General features: G+C 59.0%; 3 protein-coding genes across 6 annotated transcripts in view; 2 read left to right on the top strand and 1 right to left on the bottom strand.

The window, feature by feature from the left end:
* CHCHD3 (coiled-coil-helix-coiled-coil-helix domain containing 3) overlaps window positions 1-18,048 on the bottom strand; it is a 209,662-nt gene that overhangs the window by 135,221 nt on the left and 56,393 nt on the right. The window lies entirely within an intron of this gene.
* Window positions 4,308-7,432, top strand: LOC107054205 (pre-mRNA-splicing factor CWC22 homolog). Its single transcript, XM_040663723.1, has 9 exons — window positions 4,308-4,451; window positions 4,767-4,858; window positions 4,944-5,036; window positions 5,278-5,402; window positions 5,560-5,722; window positions 5,814-5,920; window positions 6,136-6,249; window positions 6,406-6,524; window positions 6,690-7,432. The coding sequence occupies exons 1-9, from the start codon at window positions 4,409-4,411 to the stop codon at window positions 7,271-7,273; spliced, it is 1,440 nt and encodes a 479-aa protein (XP_040519657.1). The 5' UTR covers window positions 4,308-4,408; the 3' UTR covers window positions 7,274-7,432.
* On the top strand, window positions 13,755-15,040 carry LOC121109714 (serine/arginine-rich splicing factor 6-like). The gene is made up of 2 exons (XM_040663824.2): window positions 13,755-14,102; window positions 14,268-15,040. The coding sequence occupies exons 1-2, from the start codon at window positions 14,066-14,068 to the stop codon at window positions 14,849-14,851; spliced, it is 621 nt and encodes a 206-aa protein (XP_040519758.1). The 5' UTR covers window positions 13,755-14,065; the 3' UTR covers window positions 14,852-15,040.

The following is an 18,048-nucleotide window of genomic DNA, read 5'->3' as shown; positions in this document are numbered from 1 at the left end:
CGGGGCACAGGGCCCCCATTCCTCAAGAACCCAGGCCGCACTGGCAGGGGCAGCCCGGTGCTGGGCTTGGGGTGCCACCGTCTTCAGGGTACATGGCAGGTCCAGGGCTGCTTCCAGCTGCGTCACAGCTTGGGCTTTCCTCCTGCACGTGGGCACTGCTGCCACGTCTGAGGGGGAACGTTTCTAAGCTCAGGGAGGGAAGCCTTAGCGTGGATGCCAGGACCAAGTTCTTCACAGAGAGAGTGCTGAGGTGCTGGGATAGGCAGCCCACAGACGACGTGGGTGCTCCATCCCTGGACGCCTTTGGAGCCAACGACAACTCAGCAGGCCCTGCAACCGCTCCAACCCTCCAACGCAGGCGGCAGTTGCTCCAGCTGTCACGACGAGGCCTGCAGCTGCTTCAACCCTGCTGACAGGCCCTGCCGTTGTGACGGGCCCTGTGCTTGCCCCAGCCCTTACGCTGGGTGCTGTGGTTGCTCTAAGCCCTGCCGTGGGCCGTGCGCTTGCTTCTGCCCTCGAGACAGGCCCTGAGCTTGTGACAGGCCCTGCGACAGGCCCTGCAGCTGCTCCAGGCCCTGTGAGAGGACTGGTGGTTCAGCCACAGAACCCATCTGTGCCACTGCCAGGTGCCCGTGGTCACAAGCTCACCAGAGAAAACGGCTGAGAATGTCGGCGCATTTAGTAAGGAAATAAACTCCCACAAAGATGGGAACGGGGGAAGAGGATGAGGACGGAGCCGAGCCATCGCAAGAAATCTGCGGGAAACAGCTCAGGGAGAGGCAGGGACCCGCAGTCCCCTCACAGAGTGCGAGCGCAGGGGCTCTGAGGCGCTGTGAGCGGAGCCACGAGTGACGGGGTCAAATCCTGAACGTACAAAGGCTCCTCTCAGGGGCCGTGCTCAACCAGGAGCGTGGCTGAACAGAGCCAGCAGACAGACTGTGGCACAGCCGTTGGCGCAGGCACGGCGAGCAGGGAAGGCAGACTCTCCCTCCCCACTCAGGAGACCACCTCACCTATTGGCTTCCTCCTCGACAACAAACCTAGCCGTGGCCTCCACCAGGAAGAAAGCTCTTGCCAAAAAGAACGCACCTACCCAAACTGCGTGCCTACCCAGGAATACAGCTCCTCAGGTCTCGGGCCGCACGGAGTGCCCGAGCCTGCTGCTGCCATCCGAGGGCGGCAGAGAGACCACCTGCATGAGGTGAGAGCAGGTGGATGGTCTGCTCAGCCTGGTGGCAGCGCTCTCGGGGGAGCTGGGGACACTAAGGAATGCCAGGCAATTAGAATCACAGAATGCTGTGGGCTGGAAGGGACCTTTCACACCATCTCGTTCCAGCCCCCCCGCCGCAGGCAGGGACGCCAACCACCACACCAGGCTGCCCAGGGCCCCATCCAGCCTGGCCTTGAATGCTTCCAGGGAGGGGGCATCCACAGCCTCCTTGGGCAACCCGTTCCAGTGTCTCACCACCCTCACAGTAACGCATTACTTCCTAATATTCAGTCCAAATCAACCCTCTTCCAGTTCCAAGCCATTTCCCCTCGTCCTGTCGCAACATGCCCTCATGAAACGTCCCTCCCCAGCTTTTCCGTAGCCCCCGTTCCAGTACTGACGGGCCGCCAGAAGGTCTCCTCGCAGCCTTCTCTTCTCCATGCTGAAGTACCCAAAACTCCCTCAGCCTGTCCCCGTCCCTGAGCTGCTCCAGCCCTCTGATCATCTTCGTGGCCCTCCCCTGGCCCTGCCCCAACAACTCCATCTCCTTCTTGTGTTGGGGGCTCCAGAACTCGACGCAATAGGCATGGTTTAGGCATGGCTTAGTGGGCAATATTGCTGAGGGGTGGACAGTTGGTCTAGGTGATCTCAGAGGTCTTCTCCAGCCTTCCTCCAACATTCGAGGATCTCTGAGTCTACGATTCTATGATTCTAAGAACAGGCAGAACTCACAGAGGTGACAATAACTGTCCAACTCCTGACTACGGATGAAAAGACTTCAGCCATCATCTGGGTGAGCACTGTGCCCCCTGGCCGCTCTGCTAACAGGAGAACGGGGCCTGCGGCCCGAACCTAGTGGGCAGCAACGCCAGGCATCTGGGATCCCTTTGAAGGGAAGAGGACACTGACAAAGCCATTGGGAAAGGGATATCTCCTATGGAAGCGATTCTTTCTCTGCCAGGAAGGAAAAGTATCCTTTCAGATAAGATCTGGGATGTTACCCCGGCAAGTGGAAAGGTGTCGAGGGAAGCCTGAGGGAATTAGCTGCGCTCGGAGGTGGCGTATAATCTTGAACAAAAAGGGAGATAGATATAGATCGGATGTTGGGAGGAAATCCTTTAGTCAGAGGGCAACGATGCACTGGAACAGGTTGCCCAGAGAAGCTGTGGAGCTGCCACTCTCTTGCTTGGCAGGTGAGGGCCCGCACCCACATCCCCCATGACCACGTGGTGAGGTGACCACAGTGCCACAGAGGGTGGCAGGGAGCGGCCACTGTCACCCATCAGGCCGGCCAGGACTTCTGGTGCCCAACTTGAAAGGACTTCGACAAGTTTAGATTCCGAGCAGCATTTCTTATTTCTGGGACTACTCTGGCTTCAGGGAATTGGGATCCCCGTGGAGGAGACTGTCCTTTCCACAAAAACAAACTTAGAAAAATGCTAGTACGTTAAGAAATATGGAAATGTTGTGAAAGCATACAAACAAGCTGCCTGCTAGTAGCCTAGCCACAGCAGTACTTCTCGGACTGTCTCTTGCCAGTCCCTTTAAACCTCTCCTTTCACCTACAATTTACGGGGCAAGCAGCCTTACAGAGCAAACAGCAGAGCTCAATATGCTCTGCCAGCGCACACTCTACTAACACCCGTGTCTTTCGCCGTGGACGCGGATCCCCTGCCAGGCTGGATCTCCGTCTCACCCAACACACATTTCCTGACCGAGTTTAGATGCACACTTGAAGGGAACTGTGGGCCAGTTTCCCTCCACCGACTGCGTAACAGTTCAAGCTTTGATGCGTGGAGATAAATGTTTCTTCTGAGCCGGACAAACCCGAAGACAAATGCTCATCATTCCACAAGGCATGATGCCAGCCTGCATTTCATCTCTGGCTCGACTCATCACTGCTGTGTGAGCGTCAGGGGCTTACTTCATTTCTCCTCAAAGTCTCGGAATTCCTCACCTCCAACAGAACTTACTTATGCTTGTCTAGTAAAAGTATTTGAACGCACAAACACTCGGGTTAAATAAGACAATAAAACTGCAACTTAAAATTTAAGAAATACAGAGGAACGACAAAAGTTTGGGGAAATGGGAGCAGGCAGGTTTTCTCTCTGGAGAGAGAATAAAAAGAGCCCAAATGTCACTGCGGTGAAAAAGGCACCAAAGGAAGAGAGAGCTGAAAGCTGAGCTCAGCTGCGGTCATGAAAGCTCAAGCCACGCTAGAAGGAATATGCTTGGGCAGCTCACAGTTCACAAACATCAAGTTTTGGGGTTTTCCTTCCGTTCCTTCAACTCAGCTTCACATTGAAGAGAAGGACACATATGTGTCTTGATGCGCATCATTGACGCTTTCCCTGCTGCCTACAACACAGAAGTGGAATCGAGGAGTTCTGCACTTTACACAAACACTGCAGATACGACGCTAAGGTCGTGCCAGCAATACAGCAGCAGAGTTGGTTACCAAAGAATCAGAGAAAGACTTGCGTTGGAAGGGACCTTACACGCTGAACTAATCCCAACCACCTGCCATGGCCACAGTTGCCACCGGGGAAGGTTACAATTAGGGCCCCATCCAGCCTGGCCTCGAACATCACCACGGATGGGGCGTCCACAGCTCCTCTGGGCAGCCCGCGCCACTGGCTCACCAGTCTCAGAGTCAAGAATTTCCTCGAAGACTTAATCTAATCTCCTCTTCTGGATTCAAGCTCGATTACGCCATGTCCTGTCCCTATCAGACCACGTAAAAAGTCACTCACCACACACACTGGACACCAAATATGCCGTTAACTTGCAACTTTTACTAGACCCTCCCGAAACCAAGACTGGACTCAGATCAGAAGTGCTGGCGTGGAAGCCGGGCTGCAAGCGTGGCCAAGGGACAGCTGCACTTCAGCATCTGCCGCGAGGAGCAGCGCCAGCAGGTTGAGGGAGGCCGTCCTTCCTCTCAGCTGCACGGCAGCGCCGGGTCCTCACTCAGTGCTGCCTGCAACGGCTGCCACCCTCTTGCTTGAGGGCCCCCACCCACACCCCCACCGAGGCCGTGGTGACCGTGATGTCACAGTGCGTGTCAGAGTGCGCCCATTGTGACGCGCGAAGCCTGGAGCACAGCAATAGCTGCCGGGCTCAGCCCGAGCGTCAGTGCGGCCTGGCGAGGCGCGGAGAGAGCAGGGACTCTCGCAGTGCTCGCTGTTAACGCACATCATGTCCGATAGGAAGCGGAAGGCCTCCAGCTCGGAGGAGCCAGGTGAGAGCACAGCATCCCTGTGCACAGCTCCCGATGCTGGGCAGAGGGGCGCTGGGCCTCTGCCTGCGGCTGAGAGATGAGCGGGGAGGAAGGGGCAGGCAGGAGCTCCCAGGCAGGCATGGGGCTGGGCCCCTCTGCTCCTCGGCAAGGGGGCCCAGCTTGGGCTGTGGCTGCCTGGGGCCTGCCGTGGCCCCTTCCCCTCCACCGCCTCCAGCCAGCACGGCAGACACAGAGCAGGACCCTGGGGACAGCCCTCAGGGACGTCTGGTCCCGCCAGCTGCTCACCGCTGCTTGCATTTGCTCTCTCCTCTGCAGTGTGTGCGCTGTGTGGCCAGGCAGATGTCGACCCGGACATCTGCGGGCACACACTTTTCGAGACTGGGATTCGTGTCCATGAGTTCTGCTTGGTGAGTTCCCCCATGGGCACCTTCCACATTCCTGCCGGGGATGCTCCCTGTCCTTCCGTCCTAATCAGCTCTTTCTCTCCTACAGACGTCTGCCAACATCACGGCTAAAGCAAGACCAGGAATTGAGGTCCTCCCGCTTGCTGCCATCGCACGCAAGGTCAGGCAGGCAAACAAGAAGGTGAGGACCTGTACAGAGCAGGCAGGTTTGGGCCAGCAGGGGCTCACTCCAGCTTACTCTCGACCCAATGTCCAACTGCCTCCAGGACAAAGTCCTGCCCATACGACATCAGCCCTGCCCGCCAGGCAGCTTTGCAGAGGGGCACCCTGCAGTGCCCACATCCTCTGCCCTGCCCAGAGGTGTGGGGCCAGCCGTGGAGGCCCTCAGCCTGTCGCTCATGGGGCTCTTCTGCTCTTTCCAGCAATGCTGTGTTTGCGGCGAGAGGGGGGCTGCCGTCACATGCGCAGAGAGAGGCTGTGCACGCAGCTTCCATCTGCCCTGTGCCAAGGACGGCGAATGCATCACCCAGTACTTTGGAGACTACAGGTAAGGGCTCTCAGCAGCAGCCAAGCCACGGAGGAACCCGCGGTTACACCTCCCAGCAGCCTGACAGAGCCAGAGCCAGGGCCCGGGGGCTCCTTCCTGGTCCCCTGCCCTCCTCGCAGCACTTCTCACCGTGCCCATCCCTTCCGTCTTCCCCCAGGTCCTTCTGCTGGGAGCACCGCCCTCAACAGGCCACTCAGGAAGCTCCAGCACAAGGCACCATCTGCCTCGTCTGCTTGGAGCCTGTGGGGGACAGCTTGTCCTACCACACCATGGTGTGCCCAGCCTGCAAACACGTCTGGTTCCACCGGGACTGCATCCAGGTAGGAGCCCACCCCGCACCCTGCAGGCACGCTCGGTGCTCAGCAGCACCAGGCACTGCTCACGCTCACCCTGCTTGTGCTTCTCCTGCAGCAACAGGCCTTGAGTGCTGGCACTGCGTACTTCGAGTGCCCCGGCTGCCGAGACTACATTCTCTTCTGTGAAGAGATGTCCAACATGGGGATCCACATCCCATTAAGGTTGGTGTCCTGCCCAGTTCTGCTGACGTTAAGGCTGCAGTGCTGGGCCTGCCCAGGGACTGGCTCAGCAGCCATGGCCCTTGGCTGTCGCATGACCATGTGCCCCAGCTTCGTGGAGAAGCTGGAAGCGGACATGGGGTGGATGAGATGGGATAACCTTGGGTCTTATGCTGGGCACACTGGGGGCTCATCGCTTCCCTTCCCTTCTCTTGTAGAGATGCATCGTGGGAGGACGAGGAGTCCTACGAACCCCTTCTAGAGATGCACAGCCGCTGCGATGCCAGCCAGTGCCTTTACCACGGAGGCAGAGAGCAGGCACAGAGTAGGGGGTGAGTTACCACAGCAGCTCGCTGGGGCTCTGCGGGGGATCTCAGCCTCACCGCAGGCTGGGGGAGCAAGCACTGAGCAACAGGGACGTGCTGTGCCGGGAACTCCCTGGCTTGGATCACTCGGCCCTCACAGCCACAACCTCTTTGCTTCCCCAGGCCCTGGGAGCTCATCCTGTGCAGCTCCTGTGCTGCTGAGGGCACCCATCGACAGTGCTCCCACTTGAGCAACACCACAGACATGTGGGAGTGCAACAGCTGTGCTGGCCTGGCTACCGGTAAGAGGCAATCAGCCGCGAGGCACCGCGCTGGGGCCAGGCAAGGCCTGCCTGCAAGTGCTCGGGCCACCGTTGCCAGAGTCTCTCTGCCCCAAGTGGGATGGCAGATCCCACTGGGCTGCTGCTGCAGCTCCAGGCTCACGACCTTCCTGCCTCCCCTTACAGCCTCCAGCGCCAACGCTGAGTTCGCCGCTCCCAGCACTGCCAGCCAGACGGCTCCGGCTCCGGGTCCATCCAGCAGCTCCATGGAGCCTGAGACCTTCGGCTCCATGCCCGACAGCCAGGCAGCGTTGGGGACATCACAGAGCTCCCAGCTGCCTGAGCACAGCGACCTGCCCAGTGTGCCTGAGACGGAGCAGGGGACAAACGGCACACGTTCATCGGAGGACCGGGCTACCCCTGAGCAGCTGCGAGGACGCCGTGGGAGCAGGCGAACAGCAGCCCCACGTGCTGAGAGCGACTCCCACGCAGCCACCAGGCGGAGGGCATCAGGCTCCTCCAGGGCGTCTCCGGCAGCTGCACGCAGAAGACGTCGCAGGCAGCGTTCAGGAAGAAGCCGCACACGGAGCCGCTCCCCGCTGCAACGTCGGGACCCGAGCTCCCAGAGCCGGCCAAGAAGACGCCATGGCAGCAGGCGAAGGCCAGCCTCAAGGGAGCAGAGCGCCACCCGCAGATCAACAAGATCTGCCACTTCGAGGTCCCCAAGGGCTTCCAGAGTGCCGCGACGCAGGGGACAGGCCAGGCGCTGAAGGCGGACCCGGACCCTCACCCAAAGCCCTCCCCTTTCTTACTTCAAAACCATCCCCCCTTGACCTATCGCCATCCACCCTTGGCAAACAGTCATACCCCCCTCCCCATCCCCCCTGCTTTCTCTGGTCCCAAGAGTCCAACACAATAAAGATCAGAGATCCCCCCCAGACAGCTGTCGGTTTCATCCTTCCCCGCTTCTGCTGACATGGGCAGAGGTTAGGGACCTTGACAACACGGTTGTCTCCTCCCCAGACCTCCCTTCACCTGGCCCAGTCCAGGCTGAGCTGCGTTCGGGCCACATCCCCAGCGGGGCACAGGGCCCCCATTCCTCAAGAACCCAGGCCGCACTGGCAGGGGCAGCCCGGTGCTGGGCTTGGGGTGCCACCGTCTTCAGGGTACATGGCAGGTCCAGGGCTGCTTCCAGCTGCGTCACAGCTTGGGCTTTCCTCCTGCACGTGGGCACTGCTGCCACGTCTGAGGGGGAACGTTTCTAAGCTCAGGGAGGGAAGCCTTAGCGTGGATGCCAGGACCAAGTTCTTCACAGAGAGAGTGCTGAGGTGCTGGGATAGGCAGCCCACAGACGACGTGGGTGCTCCATCCCTGGACGCCTTTGGAGCCAACAACTCAGCAGGCCCTGCAACCGCTCCAACCCTCCAACGCAGGCGGCAGTTGCTCCAGCTGTCACGACGAGGCCTGCAGCTGCTTCAACCCTGCTGACAGGCCCTGCCGTTGTGACGGGCCCTGTGCTTGCCCCAGCCCTTACGCTGGGTGCTGTGGTTGCTCTAAGCCCTGCCGTGGGCCGTGCGCTTGCTTCTGCCCTCGAGACAGGCCCTGAGCTTGTGACAGGCCCTGCGACAGGCCCTGCAGCTGCTCCAGGCCCTGTGAGAGGACTGGTGGTTCAGCCACAGAACCCATCTGTGCCACTGCCAGGTGCCCGTGGTCACAAGCTCACCAGAGAAAACGGCTGAGAATGTCGGCGCATTTAGTAAGGAAATAAACTTCCACGAAGATGGGAACGGGGGAAGAGGATGAGGACGGAGCCGAGCCATCGCAAGAAATCTGCGGGAAACAGCTCAGGGAGAGGCAGGGACCCGCAGTCCCCTCACAGAGTGCGAGCACAGGGGCTCTGAGGCGCTGTGAGCGGAGCCACGAGTGACAGGGTCAAATCCTGAACGTACAAAGGCTCCTCTCAGGGGCCGTGCTCAACCAGGAGCGTGGCTGAACAGAGCCAGCAGACAGACTGTGGCACAGCCGTTGGCGCAGGCACGGCGAGCAGGGAAGGCAGACTCTCCCTCCCCACTCAGGAGACCACCTCACCTATTGGCTTCCTCCTCGACAACAAACCTAGCCGTGGCCTCCACCAGGAAGAAAGCTCTTGCCAAAAAGAACGCACCTACCCAAACTGCGTGCCTACCCAGGAATACAGCTCCTCAGGTCTCGGGCCGCACGGAGTGCCCGAGCCTGCTGCTGCCATCCGAGGGCGGCAGAGAGACCACCTGCATGAGGTGAGAGCAGGTGGATGGTCTGCTCAGCCTGGTGGCAGCGCTCTCGGGGGAGCTGGGGACACTAAGGAATGCCAGGCAATTAAAATCACAGAATGCTGTGGGCTGGAAGGGACCTTTCACACCATCTCGTTCCAGCCCCCCCGCCGCAGGCAGGGACGCCAACCACCACACCAGGCTGCCCAGGGCCCCATCCAGCCTGGCCTTGAATGCTTCCAGGGAGGGGGCATCCACAGCCTCCTTGGGCAACCCGTTCCAGTGTCTCACCACCCTCACAGTAACGCATTACTTCCTAATATTCAGTCCAAATCAACCCTCTTCCAGTTCCAAGCCATTTCCCCTCGTCCTGTCGCAACATGCCCTCATGAAACGTCCCTCCCCAGCTTTTCCGTAGCCCCCGTTCCAGTACTGACGGGCCGCCAGAAGGTCTCCTCGCAGCCTTCTCTTCTCCATGCTGAAGTACCCAAAACTCCCTCAGCCTGTCCCCGTCCCTGAGCTGCTCCAGCCCTCTGATCATCTTCGTGGCCCTCCCCTGGCCCTGCCCCAACAACTCCATCTCCTTCTTGTGTTGGGGGCTCCAGAACTCGACGCAATAGGCATGGTTTAGGCATGGCTTAGTGGGCAATATTGCTGAGGGGTGGACAGTTGGTCTAGGTGATCTCAGAGGTCTTCTCCAGCCTTCCTCCAAGGTTCGAGGATCTCTGAGTCTACGATTCTATGATTCTAAGAACAGGCAGAACTCACAGAGGTGACAATAACTGTCCAACTCCTGACTACGGATGAAAAGACTTCAGCCATCATCTGGGTGAGCACTGTGCCCCCTGGCCGCTCTGCTAACAGGAGAACGGGGCCTGCGGCCCGAACCTAGTGGGCAGCAACGCCAGGCATCTGGGATCCCTTTGAAGGGAAGAGGACACTGACAAAGCCATTGGGAAAGGGATATCTCCTATGGAAGCGATTCTTTCTCTGCCAGGAAGGAAAAGTATCCTTTCAGATAAGATCTGGGATGTTACCCTGGCAAGTGGAAAGGTGTCGAGGGAAGCCTGAGGGAATTAGCTGCGCTCGGAGGTGGCGTATAATCTTGAACAAAAAGGGAGATAGATATAGATCGGATGTTGGGAGGAAATCCTTTAGTCAGAGGGCAACGATGCACTGGAACAGGTTGCCCAGAGAAGCTGTGGAGCTGCCACTCTCTTGCTTGGCAGGTGAGGGCCCGCACCCACATCCCCCATGACCACGTGGTGAGGTGACCACAGTGCCACAGAGGGTGGCAGGGAGCGGCCACTGTCACCCATCAGGCCGGCCAGGACTTCTGGTGCCCAACTTGAAAGGACTTCGACAAGTTTAGATTCCGAGCAGCATTTCTTATTTCTGGGACTACTCTGGCTTCAGGGAATTGGGATCCCCGTGGAGGAGACTGTCCTTTCCACAAAAACAAACTTAGAAAAATGCTAGTACGTTAAGAAATATGGAAATGTTGTGAAAGCATACAAACAAGCTGCCTGCTAGTAGCCTAGCCACAGCAGTACTTCTCGGACTGTCTCTTGCCAGTCCCTTTAAACCTCTCCTTTCACCTACAATTTACGGGGCAAGCAGCCTTACAGAGCAAACAGCAGAGCTCAATATGCTCTGCCAGCGCACGCTCTACTAACACCCGTGTCTTTCGCCGTGGACGCGGATCCCCTGCCAGGCTGGATCTCCGTCTCACCCAACACACATTTCCTGACCGAGTTTAGATGCACACTTGAAGGGAACTGTGGGCCAGTTTCCCTCCACCGACTGCGTAACAGTTCAAGCTTTGATGCGTGGAGATAAATGTTTCTTCTGAGCCGGACAAACCCAAAGACAAATGCTCATCATTCCACAAGGCATGATGCCAGCCTGCATTTCATCTCTGGCTCGACTCATCACTGCTGTGTGAGCTTCAGGGGCTTACTTCATTTCTCCTCAAAGTCTCGGAATTCCTCACCTCCAACAGAACTTACTTATGCTTGTCTAGTAAAAGTATTTGAACGCACAAACACTCGGGTTAAATAAGACAATAAAACTGCAACTTAAAATTTAAGAAATACAGAGGAACGACAAAAGTTTGGGGAAATGGGAGCAGGCAGGTTTTCTCTCTGGAGAGAGAATAAAAAGAGCCCAAATGTCACTGCGGTGAAAAAGGCACCAAAGGAAGAGAGAGCTGAAAGCTGAGCTCAGCTGCGGTCATGAAAGCTCAAGCCACGCTAGAAGGAATATGCTTGGGCAGCTCACAGTTCACAAGCATCAAGTTTTGGGGTTTTCCTTCCGTTCCTTCAACTCAGCTTCACATTGAAGAGAAGGACACATATGCGTCTTGATGCGCATCACTGACGCTTTCCCTGCTGCCTACAACACAGAAGTGGAATCGAGGAGTTCTGCACTTTACACAAACACTGCAGATACGACGCTAAGGTCGTGCCAGCAATACAGCAGCAGAGTTGGTTACCAAAGAATCAGAGAAAGACTTGCGTTGGAAGGGACCTTACACGCTGAACTAATCCCAACCACCTGCCATGGCCACAGTTGCCACTGGGGAAGGTTAGAATTAGGGCCCCATCCAGCCTGGCCTCGAACATCACCACGGGTGGGGCGTCCACAGCTCCTCTGGGCAGCCCGTGCCACTGGCTCACCAGTCTCAGAGTCAAGAATTTCCTCGAAGACTTAACCTAATCTCCTCTTCTGGATTCAAGCTCGATTACGCCATGTCCTGTCCCTATCAGACCACGTAAAAAGTCACTCACCACACACACTGGACACCAAATATGCCGTTAACTTGCAACTTTTACTAGACCCTCCCGAAACCAAGACTGGACTCAGATCAGAAGTGCTGGCGTGGAAGCCGGGCTGCAAGCGTGGCCAAGGGACAGCTGCACTTCAGCATCTGCCGCGAGGAGCAGCGCCAGCAGGTTGAGGGAGGCCGTCCTTCCTCTCAGCTGCATGGCAGCGCCGGGTCCTCACTCAGTGCTGCCTGCAACGGCTGCCACCCTCTTGCTTGAGGGCCCCCACCCACACCCCCACCGAGGCCGTGGTGACCGTGATGTCACAGTGCGTGTCAGAGTGCGCCCATTGTGACGCGCGAAGCCTGGAGCACAGCAAAGGCTGCCGGGCTCAGCCCGAGCGTCAGTGCGGCCTGGCGAGGCGCAGAGAGAGCAGGGACTCTCGCAGTGCTCGCTGTTAACGCACATCATGTCCGATAGGAAGCGGAAGGCCTCCAGCTCGGAGGAGCCAGGTGAGAGCACAGCATCCCTGTGCACAGCTCCCGATGCTGGGCAGAGGGGCGCTGGGCCTCTGCCTGCGGCTGAGAGATGAGCGGGGAGGAAGGGGCAGGCAGGAGCTCCCAGGCAGGCATGGGGCTGGGCCCCTCTGCTCCTCGGCAAGGGGGCCCAGCTTGGGCTGTGGCTGCCTGGGGCCTGCCGTGGCCCCTTCCCCTCCACCGCCTCCAGCCAGCACGGCAGACACAGAGCAGGACCCTGGGGACAGCCCTCAGGGACGTCTGGTCCCGCCAGCTGCTCACCGCTGCTCGCATTTGCTCTCTCCTCTGCAGTGTGTGCGCTGTGTGGCCAGGCAGATGTCGACCCGGACATCTGCGGGCACACACTTTTCGAGACTGGGATTCGTGTCCATGAGTTCTGCTTGGTGAGTTCCCCCATGGGCACCTTCCACATTCCTGCCGGGGATGCTCCCTGTCCTTCCGTCCTAATCAGCTCTTTCTCTCCTACAGACGTCTGCCAACATCACGGCTAAAGCAAGACCAGGAATTGAGGTCCTCCCGCTTGCTGCCATCGCACGCAAGGTCAGGCAGGCAAACAAGAAGGTGAGGACCTGTACAGAGCAGGCAGGTTTGGGCCAGCAGGGGCTCACTCCAGCTTACTCTCGACCCAATGTCCAACTGCCTCCAGGACAAAGTCCTGCCCATACGACATCAGCCCTGCCCGCCAGGCAGCTTTGCAGAGGGGCACCCTGCAGTGCCCACATCCTCTGCCCTGCCCAGAGGTGTGGGGCCAGCCGTGGAGGCCCTCAGCCTGTCGCTCATGGGGCTCTTCTGCTCTTTCCAGCAATGCTGTGTTTGCGGCGAGAGGGGGGCTGCCGTCACATGCGCAGAGAGAGGCTGTGCACGCAGCTTCCATCTGCCCTGTGCCAAGGACGGCGAATGCATCACCCAGTACTTTGGAGACTACAGGTAAGGGCTCTCAGCAGCAGCCAAGCCACGGAGGAACCCGCGGTTACACCTCCCAGCAGCCTGACAGAGCCAGAGCCAGGGCCCGGGGGCTCCTTCCTGGTCCCCTGCCCTCCTCGCAGCACTTCTCACCGTGCCCATCCCTTCCGTCTTCCCCCAGGTCCTTCTGCTGGGAGCACCGCCCTCAACAGGCCACTCAGGAAGCTCCAGCACAAGGCACCATCTGCCTCGTCTGCTTGGAGCCTGTGGGGGACAGCTTGTCCTACCACACCATGGTGTGCCCAGCCTGCAAACACGTCTGGTTCCACCGGGACTGCATCCAGGTAGGAGCCCACCCCGCACCCTGCAGGCACGCTCGGTGCTCAGCAGCACCAGGCACTGCTCACGCTCACCCTGCTTGTGCTTCTCCTGCAGCAACAGGCCTTGAGTGCTGGCACTGCGTACTTCGAGTGCCCCGGCTGCCGAGACTACATTCTCTTCTGTGAAGAGATGTCCAACATGGGGATCCACATCCCATTAAGGTTGGTGTCCTGCCCAGTTCTGCTGACGTTAAGGCTGCAGTGCTGGGCCTGCCCAGGGACTGGCTCAGCAGCCATGGCCCTTGGCTGTCGCATGACCATGTGCCCCAGCTTCGTGGAGAAGCTGGAAGCGGACATGGGGTGGATGAGATGGGATAACCTTGGGTCTTATGCTGGGCACACTGGGGGCTCATCGCTTCCCTTCCCTTCTCTCGTAGAGATGCATCGTGGGAGGACGAGGAGTCCTATGAACCCCTTCTAGAGATGCACAGCCGCTGCGATGCCAGCCAGTGCCTTTACCACGGAGGCAGAGAGCAGGCACAGAGTAGGGGGTGAGTTACCACAGCAGCTCGCTGGGGCTCTGCGGGGGATCTCAGCCTCACCGCAGGCTGGGGGAGCAAGCACTGAGCAACAGGGACGTGCTGTGCCGGGAACTCCCTGGCTTGGATCACTCGGCCCTCACAGCCACAACCTCTTTGCTTCCCCAGGCCCTGGGAGCTCATCCTGTGCAGCTCCTGTGCTGCTGAGGGCACCCATCGACAGTGCTCCCACTTGAGCAACACCACAGACATGTGGGAGTGCAACAGCTGTGCTGGCCTGGCTACCGGTAAGAGGCAATCAGCCGCGAGGCACCGCGCTGGGGCCAGGCAAGGCCTGCCTGCAAGTGCTCGGGCCACCGTTGCCAGAGTCTGTCTGCCCCAAGTGGGATGGCAGATCCCACTGGGCTGCTGCTGCAGCTCCAGGCTCACGACCTTCCTGCCTCCCCTTACAGCCTCCAGCGCCAACGCTGAGTTCGCCGCTCCCAGCACTGCCAGCCAGACGGCTCCGGCTCCGGGTCCATCCAGCAGCTCCATGGAGCCTGAGACCTTCGGCTCCATGCCCGACAGCCAGGCAGCGTTGGGGACATCACAGAGCTCCCAGCTGCCTGAGCACAGCGACCTGCCCAGTGTGCCTGAGACGGAGCAGGGGACAAACGGCACACGTTCATCGGAGGACCGGGCTACCCCTGAGCAGCTGCGAGGACGCCGTGGGAGCAGGCGAACAGCAGCCCCACGTGCTGAGAGCGACTCCCACGCAGCCACCAGGCGGAGGGCATCAGGCTCCTCCAGGGCGTCTCCGGCAGCTGCACGCAGAAGACGTCGCAGGCAGCGTTCAGGAAGAAGCCGCACACGGAGCCGCTCCCCGCTGCAACGTCGGGACCCGAGCTCCCAGAGCCGGCCAAGAAGACGCCATGGCAGCAGGCGAAGGCCAGCCTCAAGGGAGCAGAGCGCCACCCGCAGATCAACAAGATCTGCCACTTCGAGGTCCCCAAGGGCTTCCAGAGTGCCGCGACGCAGGGGACAGGCCAGGCGCTGAAGGCGGACCCGGACCCTCACCCAAAGCCCTCCCCTTTCTTACTTCAAAACCATCCCCCCTTGACCTATCGCCATCCACCCTTGGCAAACAGTCATACCCCCCTCCCCATCCCCCCTGCTTTCTCTGGTCCCAAGAGTCCAACACAATAAAGATCAGAGATCCCCCCCAGACAGCTGTCGGTTTCATCCTTCCCCGCTTCTGCTGACATGGGCAGAGGTAGGGACCTTGACAACACGGTTGTCTCCTCCCCAGACCTCCCTTCACCTGGCCCAGTCCAAGCTGAGCTGCGTTCGGGCCACATCCCCAGCGGGGCACAGGGCCCCCCATTCCTCAAGAACCCAGGCCGCACTGGCAGGGGCAGCCCGGTGCTGGGCTTGGGGTGCCACCGTCTTCAGGGTACATGGCAGGTCCAGGGCTGCTTCCAGCTGCGTCACAGCTTGGGCTTTCCTCCTGCACGTGGGCACTGCTGCCACGTCTGAGGGGGAACGTTTCTAAGCTCAGGGAGGGAAGCCTTAGCGTGGATGCCAGGACCAAGTTCTTCACAGAGAGAGTGCTGAGGTGCTGGGATAGGCAGCCCACAGACGACGTGGGTGCTCCATCCCTGGACGCCTTTGGAGCCAACGACAACTCAGCAGGCCCTGCAACCGCTCCAACCCTCCAACGCAGGCGGCAGTTGCTCCAGCTGTCACGACGAGGCCTGCAGCTGCTTCAACCCTGCTGACAGGCCCTGCCGTTGTGACGGGCCCTGTGCTTGCCCCAGCCCTTACGCTGGGTGCTGTGGTTGCTCTAAGCCCTGCCGTGGGCCGTGCGCTTGCTTCTGCCCTCGAGACAGGCCCTGAGCTTGTGACAGGCCCTGCGACAGGCCCTGCAGCTGCTCCAGGCCCTGTGAGAGGACTGGTGGTTCAGCCACAGAACCCATCTGTGCAAATGCCAGGTGCCCGTGGTCACAAGCTCACCAGAGAAAACGGCTGAGAATGTCGGCGCATTCAGTAAGGAAATAAACTTCCACAAAGATGGGAACGGGGGAAGAGGATGAGGACGGAGCCGAGCCATCGCAAGAAATCTGCAGGAAACAGCTCAGGGAGAGGCAGGGACCCGCAGTCCCCTCACAGAGTGCGAGCACAGGGGCTCTGAGGTGCTGTGAGCGGAGCCACGAGTGACGGGGTCAAATCCTGAACGTACAAAGGCTCCTCTCAGGGGCCGTGCTCAACCAGGAGCGTGGCTGAACAGAGCCAGCAGACAGACTGTGGCACAGCCGTTGGCGCAGGCACGGCGAGCAGGGAAGGCAGACTCTCCCTCCCCACTCAGGAGACCACCTCACCTATTGGCTTCCTCCTCGACAACAAACCTAGCCGTGGCCTCCACCAGGAAGAAAGCTCTTGCCAAAAAGAACGCACCTACCCAAACTGCGTGCCTACCCAGGAATACAGCTCCTCAGGTCTCGGGCCGCACGGAGTGCCCGAGCCTGCTGCTGCCATCCGAGGGCGGCAGAGAGACCACCTGCATGAGGTGAGAGCAGGTGGATGGTCTGCTCAGCCTGGTGGCAGCGCTCTCGGGGGAGCTGGGGACACTAAGGAATGCCAGGCAATTAGAATCACAGAATGCTGTGGGCTGGAAGGGAGCTTTCACACCATCTCGTTCCAGCCCCCCCCGCCGCAGGCAGGGACGCCAACCACCACACCAGGCTGCCCAGGGCCCCATCCAGCCTGGCCTTGAATGCTTCCAGGGAGGGGGCATCCACAGCCTCCTTGGGCAACCCGTTCCAGTGTCTCACCACCCTCACAGTAACGCATTACTTCCTAATATTCAGTCCAAATCATCCCTCTTCCAGTTCCAAGCCATTTCCCCTCGTCCTGTCGCAACATGCCCTCATGAAACGTCCCTCCCCAGCTTTTCCGCAGCCCCCGTTCCAGTACTGACGGGCCGCCAGAAGGTCTCCTCGCAGCCTTCTCTTCTCCATGCTGAAGTACCCAAAACTCCCTCAGCCTGTCCCCGTCCCTGAGCTGCTCCAGCCCTCTGATCATCTTCGTGGCCCTCCCCTGGCCCTGCCCCAACAACTCCATCTCCTTCTTGCGTTGGGGGCTCCAGAACTCGACGCAATAGGCATGGTTTAGGCATGGCTTAGGCATGGCTTAGTGGGCAATATTGCTGAGGGGTGGACAGTTGGTCTAGGTGATCTCAGAGGTCTTCTCCAGCCTTCCTCCAACATTCGAGGATCTCTGAGTCTACGATTCTATGATTCTAAGAACAGGCAGAACTCACAGAGGTGACAATAACTGTCCAACTCCTGACTACGGATGAAAAGACTTCAGCCATCATCTGGCTGAGCACTGTGCCCCCTGGCCGCTCTGCTAACAGGAGAACGGGGCCTGCGGCCCGAACCTAGCGGGCAGCAACGCCAGGCATCTGGGATCCCTTTGAAGGGAAGAGGACACTGACAAAGCCATTGGGAAAGGGATATCTCCTATGGAAGCGATTCTTTCTCTGCCAGGAAGGAAAAGTATCCTTTCAGATAAGATCTGGGATGTTACCCCGGCAAGTGGAAAGGTGTCGAGGGAAGCCTGAGGGAATTAGCTGCGCTCGGAGGTGGCGTATAATCTTGAACAAAAAGGGAGATAGACATAGATTGGATGTTGGGAGGAAATCCTTTAGTCGGAGGGCAACGATGCACTGGAACAGGTTGCCCAGAGAAGCTGTGGAGCTGCCACTCTCTTGCTTGGCAGGTGAGGGCCCGCACCCACATCCCCCATGACCACGTGGTGAGGTGACCACAGTGCCACAGAGGGTGGCAGGGAGCGGCCACTGTCACCCATCAGGCCGGCCAGGACTTCTGGTGCCCAACTTGAAAGGACTTCGACAAGTTTAGATTCCGAGCAGCATTTCTTATTTCTGGGACTACTCTGGCTTCAGGGATTTGGGATCCCCGTGGAGGAGACTGTCCTTTCCACAGGAACAAACTTAGAAAAATGCTAGTACGTTAAGAAATATGGAAATGTTGTGAAAGCATACAAACAAGCTGCCTGCTAGTAGCCTAGCCACAGCAGTACTTCTCGGACTGTCTCTTGCCAGTCCCTTTAAACCTCTCCTTTCACCTACAATTTACGGGGCAAGCAGCCTTACAGAGCAAACAGCAGAGCTCAATATGCTCTGCCAGCGCACGCTCTACTAACACCCGTGTCTTTCGCCGTGGACGCGGA

This window comes from Gallus gallus, chromosome 1, assembly GCF_016699485.2.
Source record: "Gallus gallus isolate bGalGal1 chromosome 1, bGalGal1.mat.broiler.GRCg7b, whole genome shotgun sequence".
Taxonomy (NCBI): Eukaryota; Metazoa; Chordata; class Aves; order Galliformes; family Phasianidae; genus Gallus; species Gallus gallus.
The sequence above is the reverse complement of the archived record's forward strand: the minus strand, read 5'-3'. Positions and strand labels throughout refer to the sequence as shown.

What these genes read in the sequence shown, in the direction of transcription:
- LOC107054205 (XM_040663723.1), top strand. Translation starts at nt 4,409, where the DNA reads ATGTCCGATAGGAAGCGGAAGGCCTCCAGCTCGGAGGAGCCAG. An exon ending in CTCCAGCTCGGAGGAGCCAG is followed by an intron (nt 4,452 to 4,766) that starts GTGAGAGCACAG and finishes TCTCCTCTGCAG; the next exon opens with TGTGTGCGCTGTGTGGCCAG. An exon ending in GGGATCCACATCCCATTAAG is followed by an intron (nt 5,921 to 6,135) that starts GTTGGTGTCCTG and finishes CTTCTCTTGTAG; the next exon opens with AGATGCATCGTGGGAGGACG.
- LOC121109714 (XM_040663824.2), top strand. Translation starts at nt 14,066, where the DNA reads ATGTGGGAGTGCAACAGCTGTGCTGGCCTGGCTACCG. An exon ending in CTGTGCTGGCCTGGCTACCG is followed by an intron (nt 14,103 to 14,267) that starts GTAAGAGGCAAT and finishes CTCCCCTTACAG; the next exon opens with CCTCCAGCGCCAACGCTGAG.